The sequence below is a fragment of the Mustela erminea genome, chromosome 6, assembly GCF_009829155.1.
Source record: "Mustela erminea isolate mMusErm1 chromosome 6, mMusErm1.Pri, whole genome shotgun sequence".
Lineage (NCBI taxonomy): Eukaryota > Metazoa > Chordata > Mammalia > Carnivora > Mustelidae > Mustela > Mustela erminea.
In genome coordinates this window covers 92,641,085-92,658,870 of record NC_045619.1, presented here as the reverse complement: position 1 = coordinate 92,658,870, position 17,786 = coordinate 92,641,085, and the positions used below count along the sequence as shown (strand labels likewise).

General features: G+C 49.2%; 2 protein-coding genes across 4 annotated transcripts; both read right to left on the bottom strand.

Moving 5' to 3' along the window:
- Positions 1–435: 435 nt before the first annotated feature.
- MYL6 (myosin light chain 6) lies at positions 436–3,620 on the bottom strand. 2 transcript variants are annotated; one of them, XM_032348606.1, is made up of 7 exons: positions 3,528–3,620; positions 3,259–3,286; positions 2,247–2,390; positions 1,845–2,018; positions 1,675–1,752; positions 1,331–1,375; positions 436–625 (listed from the first exon to the last, which is right to left on the bottom strand). In XM_032348606.1, exons 1-6 carry the CDS (start codon positions 3,528–3,530, stop codon positions 1,347–1,349), a joined length of 456 nt encoding a protein of 151 aa, XP_032204497.1. In that variant the 5' UTR covers positions 3,531–3,620; the 3' UTR covers positions 436–625; positions 1,331–1,346. The 2 variants fall into 2 exon arrangements, with proteins under 2 accessions (XP_032204497.1, XP_032204498.1); XM_032348607.1 differs by lacking the exon at positions 1,331–1,375.
- On the bottom strand, positions 2,309–8,335 carry MYL6B (myosin light chain 6B). 2 transcript variants are annotated; one of them, XM_032348605.1, is made up of 11 exons: positions 8,169–8,334; positions 6,479–6,701; positions 5,715–5,742; positions 5,335–5,478; positions 4,932–5,105; positions 4,331–4,408; positions 4,150–4,188; positions 3,734–4,009; positions 3,259–3,286; positions 3,046–3,065; positions 2,314–2,390 (listed from the first exon to the last, which is right to left on the bottom strand). In XM_032348605.1, the coding sequence occupies exons 2-7, from the start codon at positions 6,653–6,655 to the stop codon at positions 4,160–4,162; spliced, it is 630 nt and encodes a 209-aa protein (XP_032204496.1). In that variant the 5' UTR covers positions 6,656–6,701; positions 8,169–8,334; the 3' UTR covers positions 2,314–2,390; positions 3,046–3,065; positions 3,259–3,286; positions 3,734–4,009; positions 4,150–4,159. The 2 variants fall into 2 exon arrangements, with proteins under 2 accessions (XP_032204495.1, XP_032204496.1); XM_032348604.1 differs by lacking the exon at positions 3,046–3,065 and having other exon boundaries at positions 2,309–2,390; positions 8,169–8,335.
- Positions 8,336–17,786: the final 9,451 nt, after the last annotated feature.

The following is a 17,786-nucleotide window of genomic DNA, read 5'->3' as shown; positions in this document are numbered from 1 at the left end:
GGCTTCATTCCTTTCCTTATTAAGGCAGGAAGAAGGCAGGCATCTCACAAGTTTGTGTTATGAAGTGACAGGCGTGGGCAGTGCTAACAAAGGCCTGGCTTTTGCTCCATCATACACTCCCTGGGCTTTCCCCACAAGAGGCCACCAGTGCTTGTGAGGATGAGGGCTGGGTTGAACCAGCTGGAGGGCTAGGAGGACCTCCTGGTGGAGACAGCACCGAGCATGGTCAGCCTTGGTCCTAAGGGTATGTCTGGCTTCCTTAATCCCCCAGGGGGTAGCCTTTGTGGCATCAATGAATGGAGCCAGCAGTCTTTAAATGACACCAAGACGGATTCTACAAGCCCTTCTTCCCCAAGCTTTCCCAGCCCCTGGCCTAGGACCCTGGATGGTCTCTCCTGCCCTTCACCCTGCTCAGGAAGGAAAGTAGAACCATACTTAGGGCACAGAGCAAGTTTATTTGGTGACTGCTGACAGCAGATATTATCCAAGAGACAAGCTGGCAGAGGTGCTGTGACAAGAGGACCTAGGACGCATTCGGGGCTACATGCAGTCTCACGCAGGGGAAGGCACGGGGCTTGGGCACACCAGGAACATCCTCAGCCATTCAGCACCATACGGACAAGCTCTGTGGATTGGAGAGAGGGATGAGCCAGGGAGGAGGGCCGCGGGGAGGGGTCCACCAGGGGCCAGGAGACCACAGGACCACGAAGGTAGCCTAGGAGTGCACCCGCAGAAACCAACCCTGGCTTTGCGGAGGAGCCACCTTGATCTGCCCAGTTCTCTCGGCCCCCAGCTCCCCCCGCACCCGCTATTAGTCCCTCCACCCCACCCTGAGCAGCGAGAACACAGCAGGAGGCAGGAAAGTTCTTAACTACACCTACAGCTACTGTCAGCCATTGGCAGGAGAAGACAGAGGTTTGGGTTAGGGTACCTCCAAGCTGCCCAGCAGAAGAAAGAAGAAAAGACTAGTCAGCTCCAGCAGCACAACAGGGCAGGCAACCAACCCCCTATGCCAACCACCTGTGCCCCAGGGCCAGAGGATCACCCCTAGGCAAGACCAGAACAGGCTGGTGTGAGCTCCCAGACACCAGCACCTTGGGCCCTAGAAGCAAAACCTCAGAGCCCATTCTAGGAGAAAAGGAGGTACCACACCCCCAGGCTGTCTTCCTCTTTGAGGAACCCCTCCCCTTCCCAGTCAGCTCCATGCACAAACATGCTAGGAGGAAGTCAGATGGTAGTAGGGCAAGGGCAGGGGCTAGAGAGCAGAGGTTGGGCAGAAAAACACTGGGGAGGGGGCAACTAGAGAAGGGGAGGCTGGGAGGAGCCGTACCCGCCCCATGGGCCCGTCACCCCGACAGGATATGCCTCACAAACGCTGCAGGAAGGAAGAGACATTCGTGGTGAAGACAAGACACAGACGTGGGGTGAAGGGGTCAGGTGATGGAGGAACAAACATTCCCTTTGACTTCCCATTCCTTCCCGCCTCCCAACCCCCTTTACACATTACCCCTTCCTTTCCTGTCATGTTCCCATGGCCTCCCACTCCTGGGCTGGGCTGGGCCCTGCCCCTTGCCTCCGGGTTCTTTTTGGAGCCCAGGGACAGGGAGAGCCCCAAACGCTGGGGGTGACCTGCCTAGACAACTTCGTCCACGAGAGCCCCAATTCATCCCTCACCTTCATAGTTGATACAACCGTTGCTGTCCTCGTGCCCTGCCACCAGCATCTCTACTTCTTCCTCCGTCATCTTCTCACCTGTAGAGAGAGGAAAAAATGCATTTTGGGGACTGGGTGGCAGGCATGTATCAGGTGGCACCGCCACTCCAGGAGCCAGGGTAGAGCCTTACCCAGGGTGACAAGAACATGCCGGATTTCAGCACCCATGACGGTGCCATTCCCCTCCTTGTCAAACACCCGAAGGCCTTCGACATAGTCCTCATAAGTGCCCTGGTCCTTGTTCTTGGCCACAGTCTGCAGCATGGGCAGGAAGTGTTCAAAGTCCAGCACCTTCACATTCATCTCTGCCATAAAGGAGGCGGAAGGAAAGTCAGGCAGGTTCTTGGGACTGAGGACATGACAGGGACCACGAGTGAGGAGGTGGCTGCCACTCAAAGCAGGAGAAATCTGTTGGGTTTGCTAGCTGAGATAAACCTGCCTGAGTTTTGGGCCTATGCAGATAAAGGGAAGCTCTCAGCTGAAGAGCTGTAGGCCCATCACCACACTGAGAAATTGTCCGCAAGGACCCTCACCATCACTCTTGGGGTTCCCCAGGACCTTGAGCACCTCGGCGTTCGTGGGGTTCTGGCCCAGGGCCCTCATCACGTCCCCACACTGGCTGTACAGGATCTTGCCATCCCCTGTTCGGTCAAACAGCTGAAAGGCCTCCTTGAACTCTGAAGATTCAGATATACATCAGCACTAAGCATATGGCAGGTTAACCCCACCCCCCCCCCTGCCCATTCAACTTCGATCATGCTGAGGAAACCAGGTATTTGTACCACTGTACACCTAAGTCCACTAAGAGGGCCTAGTGTCCCTGCCTCCCAACACAGGTGTCCCACATAATGACACAGCTTTCCTCCCTCCCTGGGCAGAACTGTCATTCACATACCCCCCTGCCTACAGCAAGCCCGCCCAACTGCCTCACTACTCTTACTAAGGGCAGGAATTTGCCACCGCCCTGTCTGGGGCCTGTCCTTATAAGGAAGTGGGAGCAGCAGCCTGGGACTGGGGTCATCCCAGCCTGATACTTCCCACCCCTCCTGTACAGAAAGAGACCTTCAGAGGGTACAGCTATGAAATATCCTCAGCAAATCCCCCTGTCCCCATTTTCACAAGATTCCAGGTCACTGCTTTTTACAATCTTCACAGTTCCAAGCTGGGGGCGGGGGGGGGGGCGCGGGGTGTTGTCACAGGAGGAAAAAAGAGGCAGAAGCTGATTAAGGGACAGAGGAGCACAGGCAACTTAATACACCCTCCCCACATCCCACACACAACAGGCATTAGGTGACCAAGTTGTTTCACATACCCACACCACCTAAAACTCACCCGGGGCTTGGGGCTCGGATCTAGAGTGGAAGGGGAGGGAGGAAGAAAGAGTGAGAAAAGAAAATGGAGGATCCAGAAAGCGGGAGAAGGGAATTCGGTAAGTACTTCCCTGGGGGCGCTGAAGAGATGACAGGTTGGGGTTAGGAGGTAGGTGCTAGAGGCGGGGGTCCCTCTCCCTAAACATGACCTCAGTAGGGGTCAGAGATTACTTACCTGCAGTCTGGTCCTCGGTGAAATCACACTGCTCAGGGAAGAGGGGAGCAGTCAGCATCTGAACCCCAAGCTTCTATCCCAGTCCCACAAACTGAACCACAAACTCCTGTTCCGAGCTGGGGACTCGCTTTCCGACAGGACAAGACCCCCAAACTTTCCAACCCCACCCCCGACCTTCCAGGCCCTCAGCTTCCCTTTGCAAACCCCCACCCCCGACTTCCCGCCTCTCGCCCCAAATCCCGCTCATCGTTCCAGGCCCCGGGCCCCACCATCTTGACCGCTCCGCTCCGCGGGACCTTTCCCTGCAGTAATGGCTCCGGTTCCCAGCCCAACCCTAGTCTTAGTACGTCCCAATGACGTCACTCTCAGCTGATCCAGCCAATAGGAGTCCTGGCCTGGCTTTATGCAGATAACTTCGCTAGATTAGTAATGAGGTGGGCGGGGCCCGCCGCTGCTTCCTTCGGCTTATCCCTACCTGGCTAGGAGGAAACCGTAGAAGCGGATCGAGCGGGGCGCGGAGAGCCTGCTACTCGGTCCAGCAGGAAGATCAGAGGATATCGGATTGGATATCGGTCACTGCTCCCTTCCTTCCTCCCTCCCCCACCTCGGAAGAAAGCAACAGTCGGACGCCTAGTGAGGAATCGTCTCTTTATTTGGAAACAATAGGTGGCCTCCTAGCGGCAGGAACGTGCTTCCGCCTGCCGGAGAGGAGGGGGGGTGGGGGTGGGGCAGTGTCCGACCCCCACCGCATCTGTGGAAAAACATGAAAGTTGCCAAGGCCGGTCGCTCGCGCGCAGCAGGACGTGAAAACGCACTTCCCTGCTTTCCTGCCTTGGCTGAGGAAAGGAAAGGAAACGTGCCTCTCGGGGAGTGGGGAGGGAGGAGCCCTACCTGTAGGAGCTCAGACGCTTAGGATGTGCTTCAGGAAGGCTGCAGAGAGGAGGCAAGAGGGGTTCAGAAGCGGGCCCTTGGATAATCCATCTGATTTTAGACAATCTAGGCCTCGGGTGTCCACAGACCGCGAGCCTTCCTCCCCTTCTTCCCTGTCCCTTCTGCTTCGCTGGCCCCTCACCTTCATAGTTGATGCAGCCATTGCTGTCCTCATGTCCTGCCAGAACAGTCTCCACCTCCTCTTCAGTCATCTTCTCTCCTGAGCCCCAGACATAGCATTTTAGTCCCTGCCCTCCATCCCTCACCAACCAGGCCTCTCTCTCCTAGGTGGTACCTTCTCTTCTCCCACCCTTGGAAACTTGCTCATGGCAACAGAACCCCAAAGGAATCCCCTCCTTGTAATGGTAACAGCTAGAATCTGTCCCTGGATCTTGTTTTCCATTTCACCTGCACTAGCACCTGGTGAAAGCTTTCACAGAGGGAAAGTGAATTCCAGAGGGTTAAGGGGCTACCAGATCACAGAGCACAAGCATCTCTTCCACAACAGAAAATCAGGTTTTCCACCTCATCTTCTTTCCTCTGTCCTTAGGGAGGCATCTGCATCTACCCCCACTTTACCTCCTGCAGGAAGAAGCCCTTCGGATTCTGCCGCCATGGCTCTGACCTTCTCAGTCTCCTGCCCATGACCTATAGGCCGATAATCCTTCCCTGGCTCTGCCTACTTGGCTAACCTTGGTCCACCCCCTCCTCTCCAACCACAGGAGTTCTGGTCCCTGCCTTACCCAGGGTGGTAAGGACATGTCTGAGCTCTGCTCCCATGACTTTGCCATTCCCCTCTTTGTCAAACACCCGAAGCCCTTCCAGGTAGTCCTCATATGTGCCTTGGTCCCGGTTTTTGGCTACGGCCTGGAGCATGGGCAGGAAAGTCTCGAAGTCCACACGCCGGGACTTCAGCTCTAATGGTTGAAAAGAGGAGGAAGAGGTCAGTGCAGTGTCACCTTGGACCCAGCTCCCAACCCTATCACGTAGGCCTTCATCCTGTTCAACATTCAGTTTGTTTTTCTAGCCGCGTTTGATAGTTTTTGAAGTCCTGAAACCCACCCCAGCATCCTCTGTCACCTTGCCAACATTCCTCGGTTCCACCACCACACTGAAAACCCGCATTGTTCCAGGTGTCCCCCTCACCATCACTCTTGGGGTTCCCCAGGACCTTGAGCACCTCGGCGTTCGTGGGGTTCTGGCCCAGGGCCCTCATCACATCCCCACACTGACTGTACAGGATCTTGCCATCCCCTACTCGGTCAAACAGCTCAAAAGCCTCCTTGAACTCTGAAGTATAAGCAAAGGTCAGTATTGGGACCAGGGGTTCCCATCGCCACCCCTCCCCCACCCCTGAGAGAAAGGAGATTCAGAAACTATGTGATAGAGCCGGGCAGAATAGGGAACCCAAAGACCACTAGTGTGGAAGTTTTCAAGGTTGGGACCGGAGTCAAGGGAAGAGAAAGAGGATCTGATCAGGGGCTTGGGACTAGACAGTGGAGCTTAAGGGACCAGCTTCTCCTCACCCTCCAGCTGGTCCTTGTTAAACTCGATCTGTGGAAGAAAAGAGCAGGTGAGGAGGGATGACAGGGCTCATTCAATCTCTCTCCAGCACTCCTCTCAACCAACTGGCAGCCACTCTTGGGGAGGGGCCCAACGAGACCAGGCTGGGAGCCCAGCCACCTCAGTCCCATTCCCAGCTCTGGACCTTGGGAGAATCCCAAGAGGAGGAATTATGGGGGGGAGGGTTTCCTGGGAACAGGGTTAATCCCATGCCACCTGTTTCCCTCCCTCCAGTGCCCTGAGCTCTGCATCCCTCACATAACTGGGGGTTGAACAAAGGCTAAATTTACCCCTGGCCCCCAGCTGTGATTGTCTAACAAGTCTGTCCTCTTCAGCCTTCCCTCCTGGGGTTCAGAGCTGTGGCTTTTAGAATTGAACAGTCAGCCAGGCACAGGCACAAGCTCCCTCTCTTCACCTTGAAACCGTCCTCAGAACCCAGATGTTCCCCATCTCACAGGTCCCTGCTTCTGGCAGGGGTGTCAGTGAGAATGTGTGTACATACGCACACACATGTTATAGGTTAGAGGGAGAGAACAAAAAAGAACAGCAGAGTCATAAGCCTGGATGCTTCGAAATGGAGGGGGGCAGGGCGGGGGACTAAGAGGAATCTCTAGTATCTGCTGGTGCTCACTGATTCCCTGTTTTCTAGATACCCCCTCATCTCCTAGGCTGTTTCCCACCCTGTATCATCCCTTCCAAATTCTTTCTTCACCTTCCCGGAACTCACCACCACTTTGGAGAGATCGATGGGGGGCTCCTGGGTTTTCTGAAGGGCTGGAGGGGCAGCTGGAGCTGGCTCAGCCTTGGTCTTGGCTGAAGGGGCTCCAACTGCGGGTTTGGCAGCAGGTTTGGCAATAGAGGGTCCTGCCGGTTTCTTCATAGGAACATCCTTCTTGGGAGGCATGATGTCCAGTGGCCAAAGGACAGTGTGCCGATGGGGGCACCCATCTCTGTTTAAATAGCCAGGGAGTCTGGGATGTCAAGGGGCGGGGGCAGGGGCAGGGAGCCAGTTGGCGGTGGGGAGGGTGAGATAGAGGAGAGATATGCTGGCCTGCCCTGGACTCCTATGGTTTAGGACTCCTGTCCCAAGGTCTTCTCGCTTCTGTTCACTTGGCCCCAAATGCTGGCCAGAACAATGGCCCCTTTGGGGGCAGGGGAAGGAAGCCAGAGATGGCCCAGAATGAGGGAGTTAACCTCCAGGATAAGGATAGGATGTTTGCCAGTGACAGACACTAACATAGGGGTGAAGCAAAGAAGAGGATGCAGGCATTCCAGGCCTCAACCCCCTGACACAGAGTAGCCCTTTTTTCTAGCAGCTTTAGATTCTTGAAGGCAGGGAGGGGGAACTTGTGAACTGGGATTGTTAAAGGAGTCTGGGAGGGGCACCTGCTTAGCTCAGTCAGTAGAACATGCGACTCCTATCTCAGAGTTGTAGGTTCAGGCCCCACATTGCGTGTGCAGACTACTTAAAAATAAAATCTTAAAAAAAAAAAAAAAAGTGGGGTCTGGGAGCAGTGAAAGGTGAAAAGAATAAGCAGCTCCTCCACTCCCCTCCGACCACGGTTGAGGAACAGGGGTAGTTGACCCCATAGACTAATAATCCCCCAAAATTACAGTCCCTGCTGCCTTCCCTCCCAGCCCAGAACTGGAATTGTGCACAATATAGATAAAGAATAGTAACAGAAAGAGGAGTGTGACACCCCCATTGTCTCCTGTTCCCAGTATTGTATTAAGGGTAAGGGTGGGGGCAAGGATCAGGTTTACTGCCCACTACCCATACTCCCAAGGAAGGAACCCTTTTCCACAAGCCCATGGTCATTCAGGTCAGACAAAGGTAGGGTGCCTGCTAAATATGCAGCTGAATTTGCAGGGACTCACTCTGTGGTGGCACCTGAGGGGAAGGGCAGGAGGCCCTGAGAGGCAAAGGGCCTAAATCCTAAAATCTCTAATCCAAAAGGATGTGGGAGGTCCAATGGGCTCCAAGGGTACTTACCCCTCAACCAGAGAATAATAAAAACTCTGACACTGGCCCCAGGTCCCAAACCTTACAGGGGGGCACCAGGGTTGGGTCTAAGTCTGAGGTGGTTGGGAGAGGGGGGAGGTTGCTGGCTACTTTTGTTCTAGGGAAAAGGAAGGAAAGGATTTAGGCAGCATTCTGCGTAAAATAGTAGTGATTCCCCTTAGACCCTGGGGTTCAGAGTGGATGATCTGTCTTCCACTTGCAAAAATGCGTCTGAATCTCATTACCGAACACTGTCCCATTTTAGAAAAAATCAGAATCATTCCACCCTCCCAGAATACATCACACACACACGCACACACACCCACACACACGCACGCGCACGCACGCACGCACGCACACCTTAAATCAAGCTTAAATAAAGGAAAGAGTCCCTCCCCAGCTCGCAAAAACTCACCCTGCGGGGTCCAGGTAAGGCTGGAGGCGGGGCGCTGGGAGGAGGCTGCGGGCCCCTAAGGGTTAACTCCAGAGGCCTCGGAGCATGCCGGGAGTCGTAGTCCTCGAGCTCCCGCGGGCTCACGGGAGACGCAGCTGTTTAGCAGGAGGAGGACGCCCCGGCGGTGGCTTCCGGCAGGTGGGAGCGGTTGGTGACTCAGGAAGTTTTGGCGCACTTCTTGTCCCGGAACTAAAAGGCAATGCTCAAGTTATAGTCCCCTCCCCTGACCCTAAAAGCGTGTGGGGGGGCCCCCAGGATGTCTCCCTTGCCCAGCCGTGAGTTCCCCGTTTAGTGCGGACTGGGATATTTTCTCCGAATCGGCTTGTGGGAGAACACCGGACCAGGGGGAGGGCCGAAGACACCGCGGGCCGGGTGGAAGGCGTAGTGGGGTGCACTCAGCGCCCCGGCTTAGCTTACTCTCGCGGTTTGGTAGAAGAGACCAGAGGTCACAGAGTTGTTATGGGACTTGGAACAATAACTCCAAAGTGTTTCTTTTTCCTCTCTCCTTTTATTTTTAAATGAGCTAGTAGTTGAAATCAATGTTAAGATTTGGGATTAAGCTTGGTCCCCTACCCCAGTTTCTCCCAGGTTGAAGTTTCTCCTTACCGCGGTCGGGACTTCACGGGTCCGCCTGGAAAGGAGGCTTGGCACTCCAGCCCTTTCAGCCTGTGACATCTCTGCTAGCCTTGGACATCTCATTCCCCAAACCATTATCAGAGGTTCCCCGCCCTGTGCTGGGAGGGAACCAACTGGTCAGACCCTGGGTCAGTAAATGCCGCGCCCCTGGTGCTGAGGCTGGGGCTATCTGGGCAGGTGTGCAGGCAGAGGTTCGGAGTAGAAAGCCCGTGCGAGCTCGGGAGGGTGAAGCATAAATAAACTTGATGGGCAGTAAGTGATGTTTGCTGGTTGGGGGAAGCTGCTCGGAAGAGTAGAAATCTAAGCAACTATCCCCTGAAGCCTCCACCGAGCCCTTACCGCTCCAGGGGCTAAATTATCTCAGGCAGCAAAGGGGGAAGCCAAAGAGAAGGGCTCACACCACTCTGTTTATATTGGAACCCAGTTTCTACTAGGTATTTGCTGGTAACCAACAAGTGTAGTTACCTCTGTGTGCCTCAGTTCCTCCATCTGTAAAATAAGGATAGTAGTAGCTAGCTCATAAGGCTGTTGGGAGGAGGAGATCTGTTAATATTTGTAAAATAGAATGGGGCATGACACAGAGTAAGTAGTGAATAAGTGTGAAATAAATTTCCTTTACTCTTCCCAACATATGAAGTTGCTGGGTTTTCCCCATTTTCTACCCATAAACGATCACTGGACCTGAAGAAATGGAGCAAGAAGAAATATGTTCTCATAAGTGTTTGGTTAGGAGGCTGGGGAAGAGCTGTATCACAAATGCCTTTTTGTGTCTTTCATCATGTTAGCAGTAGTTGATTTGGAAAATGTGGTTTATCTGATTTTTCTTCTTCCCTCTTCCCCTTGATCTAGCTGTAGCCCTCTTTTGGCACTTTGTCAAGTAGAAGCGGTTATAGCATCATCTGACTGCCTAGCATTTTTTTTTTTAAGATTTTATTTATTTATTTGACAGATCACAAGTAGGCAGAGAGGCAGGCAGAGAGAGAGGAAGGGAAGCAGGCTCCCTGCTGAGCAGAAAGCCCGATGTGGGGCTCCATCCCAGGACCCTGGGACCCTGGGACCCTGGGACCCTGGGACCCTGGGACCCTGGGACCATGACCTGAGCCAAAGGCAGAGGCTTTAACCCACTGAGCCACCCAGGTGCCCCACTTCCTAGCATTTTTTTCTGCTTTATAAAGAAGTAGTGCAAAGAGAAAACATGAAGACTCTTGGCAAACAGATTGGAGAATTTCCTTTGTTCTTCGTACTATTTTTTTTTTTAATCATAAATAATGCAAACTATACTGAACATGATCTTAACCAGGCATAGGTGATTTCTTCAACATGTGTGGATTTTGGATTTTCTGTGACAAATGCCTCTCTCCTCTCTCCACACATAGCATTTGACTTGTAAGTTTTTAGGGATTACATATTTATTCTAATATTAGTCTCAACATAGAATAATTAGAAAGGGCACATCTTTAAAAGTAAAAGAAAAATACACATTAAAAACCTAAGAGAGGGGTGCCTGGGTGGCTCAGATAGGTGTCTGCCTTCAGCTTAGGTCATGATCCCAGGGTCCTGGGATTGAGCCCTGCATCTGGTTCTTTGCTCAGCGGGGAGTCTGCTTCTCCCTCTCTCTCTCCACTGTTACCCCTGCTTGTGCTCTCCCACTCTTTCGAATAAATAAATAAAATCTTAAAAAAAAAAAAAAACAACCTAAGAGCACAGGGTCGCCTAGGTGACTCAATCAGTTGAGCATCCGTTGAGCATCTGACTTGATTTTGACTCTCTTTAAGATCTCAGGGTTGTGAGATAGAGCCTCATGTGGGCTATATTCTGGGCACAGGGCCTGCTTAACGTTCTTTCTCCCTCTGCCTCTCTCCCCTGCATTGCATGCATGCATTTTCTCCCTCTTAAACAAACAAACAAAAAAACTAATAGAACAACTCTTGGAATTACACAGCACTATAGATCTTCAGTTACTTAATTAATTGTGGGTTCACCCTGTAGAGCTTAACTGTAATTGCACGTTCACCCTATAGAGCTTAACTAGCTCTTTAAACACTAGCTAATGTGTTAAGATGTATAATAGTTTAGGAAGAGAGAACACTATTTCCTAAGTAAATAGGAGAGAATTTGTTAGGAATAATATCCTCAGTCCTTTGGCATTTTGACCAGGAAGTGGTATTCATGGTTACCCATAACAGAAAGAAGGAGGAGGATAATAAGGATGTTTCATGCATGATACATGGGTAGTTTATAAAGTCTTTCCCTAGTCCCATTTTTTAAAAGATTTTATTTATTTATTTGAATGAGAGAGAGCACAAGGAGAGGGGAGGAACAGAGAGAGAAGCAGACTTCCCGTTGAGCAGGTAGCCGGATGTGGGACTCAATCCCAGACCCTGGGATCATGACCTGAGCTGACCTGAGCAGAAGACAGGTGCTTAAACAACTGAGCAACCCAGACACTCCCCAAGTCCCATTTTTAATAAGCCCACACTAGATGCAAGATATAAGCAGAAAAAGAAATATATGTAAGGATGCTAGTTTCTTTCTTTTTTTTTTTTTTTTACTGCTCTAAAATAGTGGTTCTCAGACCTAGCTGTTCTTTTTTTTTTTTTTTTTTTTTAAGATTTTATTTATTTGACAGAGATCACAAGCAGGCGGAGAGGCAGGCAGAGAGAAGGAGAAAGCAGGCTCCCTGCTGAGCAAAGAGCCCAATGTGGGGCTTGATCCCAGGACCCTGGGACCATGACCCTGGGACCATGACCCGAGCTGAAGGCAGAAGCTTTAACCCACTGAGCCACCCAGGCACCCCAAGACTTAGCTGTTCTTTAGAATCTCCTGGGAATTTTATAAACAGACAGACTTCCAGGCTCTGCCTGCAGAGCTTCTGACTCTAGGTCTGTGTTAGGTCTGGAAATCTATTTAAGGTAGTTTTAGCTACAGAAAGGACAGAGAACAAACTAACATAGGTAACTACAGCTTTAATAAGAGGAGTGATCTTTTTGAAATGTGCATTTGATTATGTCATCTCCCTACCTAAAATCCTTCCATGTGTTTTGATAAAGACTGAATCTTTAGTTGGGCCACAAAACCCGGCAGTTTCAAACGCTGCTTGCTTGTACCAGCCACACCTCTATACCAGCCACATCTACTAGCTTTCAGATCTTCAAAGGGATCATGTTCTTTTTTTCAGGTTGGTGCCACTGTCTTTTCTGTCTCTGTCCCCTATCCCTACTAACACACACACTTTCTGGGGCCAAGCAGAGTAGGGTGCCTGGCATGTACTGAGCAGTTAAATATCTGGAGAATGAATGGCTCTCTGGATAAAAGGGAAGGGTCAAGGATGGATACTGACAGTAGTAAGTTAATTAGGAAATAGATTAGGGATTCAGGAGATAGAGTTCCTGGGTATTTTTACTCTATAGTAGAACATGAGGTGATTGATTTGCTAAAAGAGGAAGGAGGAGAAGGTGGCTTGAGAAAGTGGTGAAGGTTTGAAACAGGTGCTATGAAAAGTGGGAGGTGGCTTACTGGGGACCCATTCACAAATACTCATTTGACATTTACTGAGTTGCCTTCTCTATGCTCCCTACATGAACTTGCTGAGTAGCATGGAGGGTGGTTGTCATGGAAGATCATGAGTTTGTAATGATGCCAATCCACGAGGTAGTGATTTCCTTTTCCAGCTGTACTCAGCTGGTTGGATGATTGAGCTAGAACAGAGCAGCAGCTGGAAATGGTAATAGGTTGGAGTTTTGTGGAGTAGGGATGATGGACGATCATGGAAGCGATTGAGAATCTGAATCAAAGAGGGTTTGTGGGGGCGCCTGGGTGGCTCAGTGGGTTAAAGCCTCTGCCTTCGACGCAGGTCATGATCTCAGAGTCCTGGGATCGAGCCCTGAATCTGCTCAACAGGGAGCCTGTTTCCCTTCTTCTCTCTCTGCCTGCCTCTCTGCCTACCTGTGATCTCTGTCTGTCAAATAAATAAATAAAATCTTAAAAAATAAAATAAATAAAACTGGCTAACCAATAGGGAGGGCTTATTGACTTATGTAATTGAAAAGTCAAGAGGTAGGGTGGAGTTCAAGTTCATTTTGATCCAGAACTTTCGTGACATCACAAAAGGACTTTCTAATTTTTTTTACCACTGTCCTTCATGTGTTGACTTCATACTTGGATTCCCTCCTGGAGCCATACCTTCTTAGCTGCATGGGTATCACATCCTTATATCACAGGAGGAAGAGAGGGAGCTTTTCTTTTCTTTTTTATTTGGAAATATTTATTTATTTATTTAAATAAGCTTTACACCAACATGGGGCTTGAACTCATGACCCTGAGATCAGGAGTCTCATGCTCTACTGACTGAGCCAACCAGGCACAGCAGCGTGAGCTTTTCTTCACCATTGGAATCAGTTCCTGAACTTCACTTTGACTAGCCTGACTAAGAAAAATGCCCGTCCATCTTTGAATTAATCAGCATGACTAGGGAAATAACATGCCCTGTTTGGCTTAGGCGTGGGGTTTTGCCCGCCCCCATGACAAGGAGATGTTACTCTGATAGGCCAGTCAGGGTCTGTCTGCCATTGGACGTGGACTGGAGTCCATCCAAATGGGGAAGAGTAGAAGGGACACTGGGGAGGAAACCTACATTGTCCACTGCAGTGAGGAACTATGATGTTAATTACTGAATAGCCCACATTATACCTTGCAGATGCCACGGTGACAGCAGTATTCAGAGTGCCATACCCTTCAGTAAATATTGAGTGTCTGTGTATTTAGTGAATGACAGAGATGAGAAAAGGTAGAGACAGTGTATCAGATTGGCATCAACTCCAGAGGAGCTGAGATTTTTACTGCTCTGAGAATAACAGGGGGGAAACAGCATTGGGGTCTAAGGAGAATGTGGACCTCACTTCCCGGTATAAGAATATGGGGTTCACAGAAAAGGAGCAGTCTCCCCTTAAGGGTGCTCCAGGTGAATGAGGTCTCTTGGGAGGTGAGCCAGATTTCAGAGGAGGCCAGAGTGAGCTTTGTGTAAAAATAATTTTAAGGAGTAGAGTGGACGGGAGGTGTTAGGTAGACATAGGTTTGCAGAGATGATACAAGGTCCCTCATCTCCTCTCTTAGCTGTCCTTTTTAAAAATTTTTTTAAAGATTTTATACATTTACTTGTCAGAGAGAGAGAACACAAGCAGGGAGAGTGGCAGGCAGAAAGAGAAGCAGGCTCTCCGCTGAGCGAGGCCCCAGCCAGGCAGATCAGGACCCTGGGATCATAAGCTGAGCCAAAGCCATATGCTTAACCAACTGAGCCACTGAGGCGTCCCTTAGCTCCCCTTTATTCTTTGTACCTTTCTTATGTTTGGTTTTATGTATATAATCACTCTGTTTGCCTAATCTTAGATTTTTAGTTCTTATTTTTTTCTTTTGTATTGAGGTATAATTGACATGTAACATTAGTTTCAGGTGTGTAACAGTGATTCTATATTTGTGTACATTGTGAGGTAAACACCACAGTGAGTGTAATTAATGTCCATCACCACACATAGTTAGAAAAAGTTTTTTCTTTTTTTTTTTTTTAAGATTTTATTTATCTGACAGTGAGAGAGGGAACAGAAGCAGGGGGAGTGGGAGAGGGAGAAGCAGGCTCCCCACTGAGCAGGGAGTGTGATGCGGGGCTCAATCCCAGGACCCTTGGACCATGACCTGAGCTGAAGGCAGACGCTTAATGACTGAGCCACCCACACGCCCCCCAAAATCTTTTTCTTATGATGAAAACTTACCTCAGCAACTTTCAAATATACAATCTGTGAGTTCAGTATTTTGTTTGTTTTTGCATTCAAGTGAAGTCATAACAGTATTTGCCTTTCTCTGACTTAACTTCATTTCACATAATACCCTGGAGGCCCGTCCATATTGCTGCAAATGGCAAGTTTTCCTTTTTTTTTTAAATGGCTGAATAATATTTTATTGTATGGTATGCCACATGACCCTAATTTATAAAATATGTATTCCTTAATCACGTTAGCTTTTCCTCCTTATGGTAGTCACCTCATGGCTTTAAAGAAGAAGCTGCCGAGGCGCCTGGGTGGCTCAGTGGGTTAAGCCTCTGCCTTTGGCTCAGATCCTGATCTCAGGTCCTGATGTAAGGGTCCTGGGATCGAGGCCGCATCTGGCCCTCTGCTCAGCAGGGAGCCTGCTCACCCCACCCCACCCCACCTGCCTCTCTGCCTACTTGTGTTCTCTCTCTGTGTCAAATAAATAAATAAAATCTTAAAAAAAAAAAAGGTAGCTGCCGCTCCAGGCATCACATCCTTCCAACAGTGACCCAATGGTAAAGGAAGGAGGCAATATGGGCTTTCTTCTGTTGACACTCTAGTCCCCAGCTGACTTCCTCTTACATCTTATTGACTAGAGCTGGGGCTACACAGAGCCACCCCACATTACAGGGCAGGCTGGGAAAGAGTATCCAGCAAAGAGGATTTTGATGAATCCCCTGGGGCTGGCACTGTCAGGAATGCTCTAGGATTCTGTATGTAGGGAAGAGGGGAAAATGGCTGTTGGGCAGACAACTGTACTGCCACATCCAGTTAACTACAGCACTTTGGGCCAGTAAAGTCACATTTCAAGAGAGCAGTATTTGTGGGGCGCCTGGTGAATTCAGTCAGAAGAACATATGACTCTTGATGTCAGGTTGTGAGTTCGAGCCCCACATGGGGTATAGAGATTACCTAAATAAATAAAACTTAAAAAAAAAAAGAGGGTAGTATTTGCAGATATCAGTGATAGTCTACCTATATGCAGTGGTATCTGCCTTTCTCTGAAAGAAGCAGGCATCTTGTATGTGTTAGTATCTAGGCCAGCTGTTTGAGAAGTAACAGATATACATTTGTTTAATTCTTGTGATTAATGACCCTTAATTTGTTCCATCTTTGTATATATAAGTACCACAATGTACTGAATTGTGTCTTGTCTTGCATTTAATATGTAGATCAGTACCTCTTCCCTTATATATCCGGAACTGGCAAAGGTTGGGAAAGATTAGGGACCTCCTGGATGGGAGAATTTGTGCCATGTCCTCTAGTTTTCTGGAAATGTAACTACTTGAAATGATGAACTAGGTCAAGAGTCCTTTTTAAAGTCACACATTACAAGATCCCTGTTTGTATTATCTGAAGCCAGCTAGAGCAGCAGGCCTTGGGCCGCATGCCCAGTATCGAATAACTCAATAAGAGGCCTTAGAAATGTAAGTTCCTCTGCCCTGTGTTTCTTGGGTTTTCCTTCCTTAAATTTCTGGGTTGGGGGGAAGGCAGCTCTGCCCCCATGGCCACAGCTTGAGAATCCTCATAAGTTGGTGGGAAGGAAACAGAGGCAGCAGAGGACCAGCAGTGAGTATGAAAGTTATTGAAAAAATAGGAGCTGCATTCATGGATGGCATGAAATTATTTGCTAATAAGGTGAATTTTGACAATGCCTTGTGGAACTGAGTTTTGTTTTTTTCTCTGAGCCCTTTTCTCTCCTCCCAGTGGATAGCATCCTAAGGTTTATATTTTTCCAGAGAAGATGACAAAGCATCCCCCCCTCCCAAGGCAGTTCTGAAATCACTTGGTCCAGTCTCCTTCCGTGTGGTAGTTAGGACTGATGGAGTACAGCCTTTCTAGTTGCTGTTCAAGGAGGGGTCTCCAAAGGAGCAGAGCTCAAAGTGAGCATAACTGAATGGCTAGAAAATATTTCTCATTTTGCTGCCTATCAGGTGGGCCTGAAGCCTCTGTGAGTCTGGCGACACCTGCCACTAAGACACCTGCCACTAAGACACTGAGCCCGTGCTGGGCCGCAGAGCGTCCATGTTTGTGGCTTAGAGTCCTTTCACTGCAGAGCGCAGGGGATCATAATGGGCAGTGGACCATAGACGGGGAGCTGTCTTCGCTCATCACCAAGACTGGGAATGAGTCTCACTGAGAACCTCAAAGGGAGCCGCTTCACACAGGTGCCTTGAACATGCTCAACGGAACCAGCATTCTTGGTGGCTGGATGCACAGTAGGTTGTGACCATTAATTAAACTGACATGATTCATTAATTGAAAGGCTTTTTAAAAAATTTTAACTTGTATTTTTTCCTTTTTTTATTAAAAAAATTAACATTGACATAGAACATTAAATTAGTTTCAGATATATAACATTTCAATATTTATACAATCTCAAAATGAAAAACAGTAAGTCTAGTTATAGTTAACATCCATCCCCTTACATTGTTACAAATTTTTTTTCCTTGTGATGAGACTTTTCAGATCTCTTGTCTTAGCAGCTTTCACATATACAATATGGTATTTTAACTATAGTCACCATGCTGTGCATTGTGTCTCAGGTCTTATTTTATAGCTGGAAGTTTGTATCTTTTGACCCCCTTTACCCATTCTCCAACTCTCCTACCCCACCTCTGGAATCACCAATATGTTCTCTGTATCTATGAGCCTTTTTTCTTTTTTTAAGATTTTATTTATTTATTTGACAGAGATAAGAGATCACAGGCAGAGAGGCAGGCAGAGAGAGAGGGGGAAGCAGGCTCCCTGCTGAGCAGAGAGCCCGATGTGGGGCTCGTTCCTAGGACCCTGGGATCATGACCTGAGCCAAAGGCAGAGGCTTTATCCCACTGAGCCACCCAGGCACCCCTCTATGAGCTTTTTTTTTTTTTAGTATTATTAGATTCCATATGTGAGTGAGATCATACAGTATTTGTCTTTGACTTGTTTCACTTAGCATAATGCTCTCAAGGCCTGTCCATGTTTTTGCAAATGGTAAGATTTCCTTCTTTTTATGACTGAATAATATTCCTCTGTGTGTGTGTGTGTATGTGTGTACACATGCACACCCCACATTTCTTTCTTCATTCATTCTTCAGTGGTCACTTAGGTTGTGTCCCTGTCTTGGCTATTGTAAATAATGGTGCGGAGAATATGGTGG

Coding starts and splice junctions, on each gene's coding strand:
- MYL6B (XM_032348604.1), bottom strand. CDS start 6,655: ATGCCTCCCAAGAAGGATGTTCCTATGAAGAAACCGGCAGGACCCTCT. Junction 5,743..6,478: donor TCGATCTCTCCAAAGTGGTG/GTGAGTTCCGGG, acceptor TTTCTTCCACAG/ATCGAGTTTAACAAGGACCA. Junction 5,106..5,334: donor GGGGAACCCCAAGAGTGATG/GTGAGGGGGACA, acceptor TTCAACCATTAG/AGCTGAAGTCCCGGCGTGTG.
- MYL6 (XM_032348606.1), bottom strand. Junction 1,753..1,844: donor GCATGTTCTTGTCACCCTGG/GTAAGGCTCTAC, acceptor CTCTCTCTACAG/GTGAGAAGATGACGGAGGAA. Junction 1,376..1,674: donor CGGTTGTATCAACTATGAAG/GTGAGGGATGAA, acceptor TCCTTCCTGCAG/CGTTTGTGAGGCATATCCTG.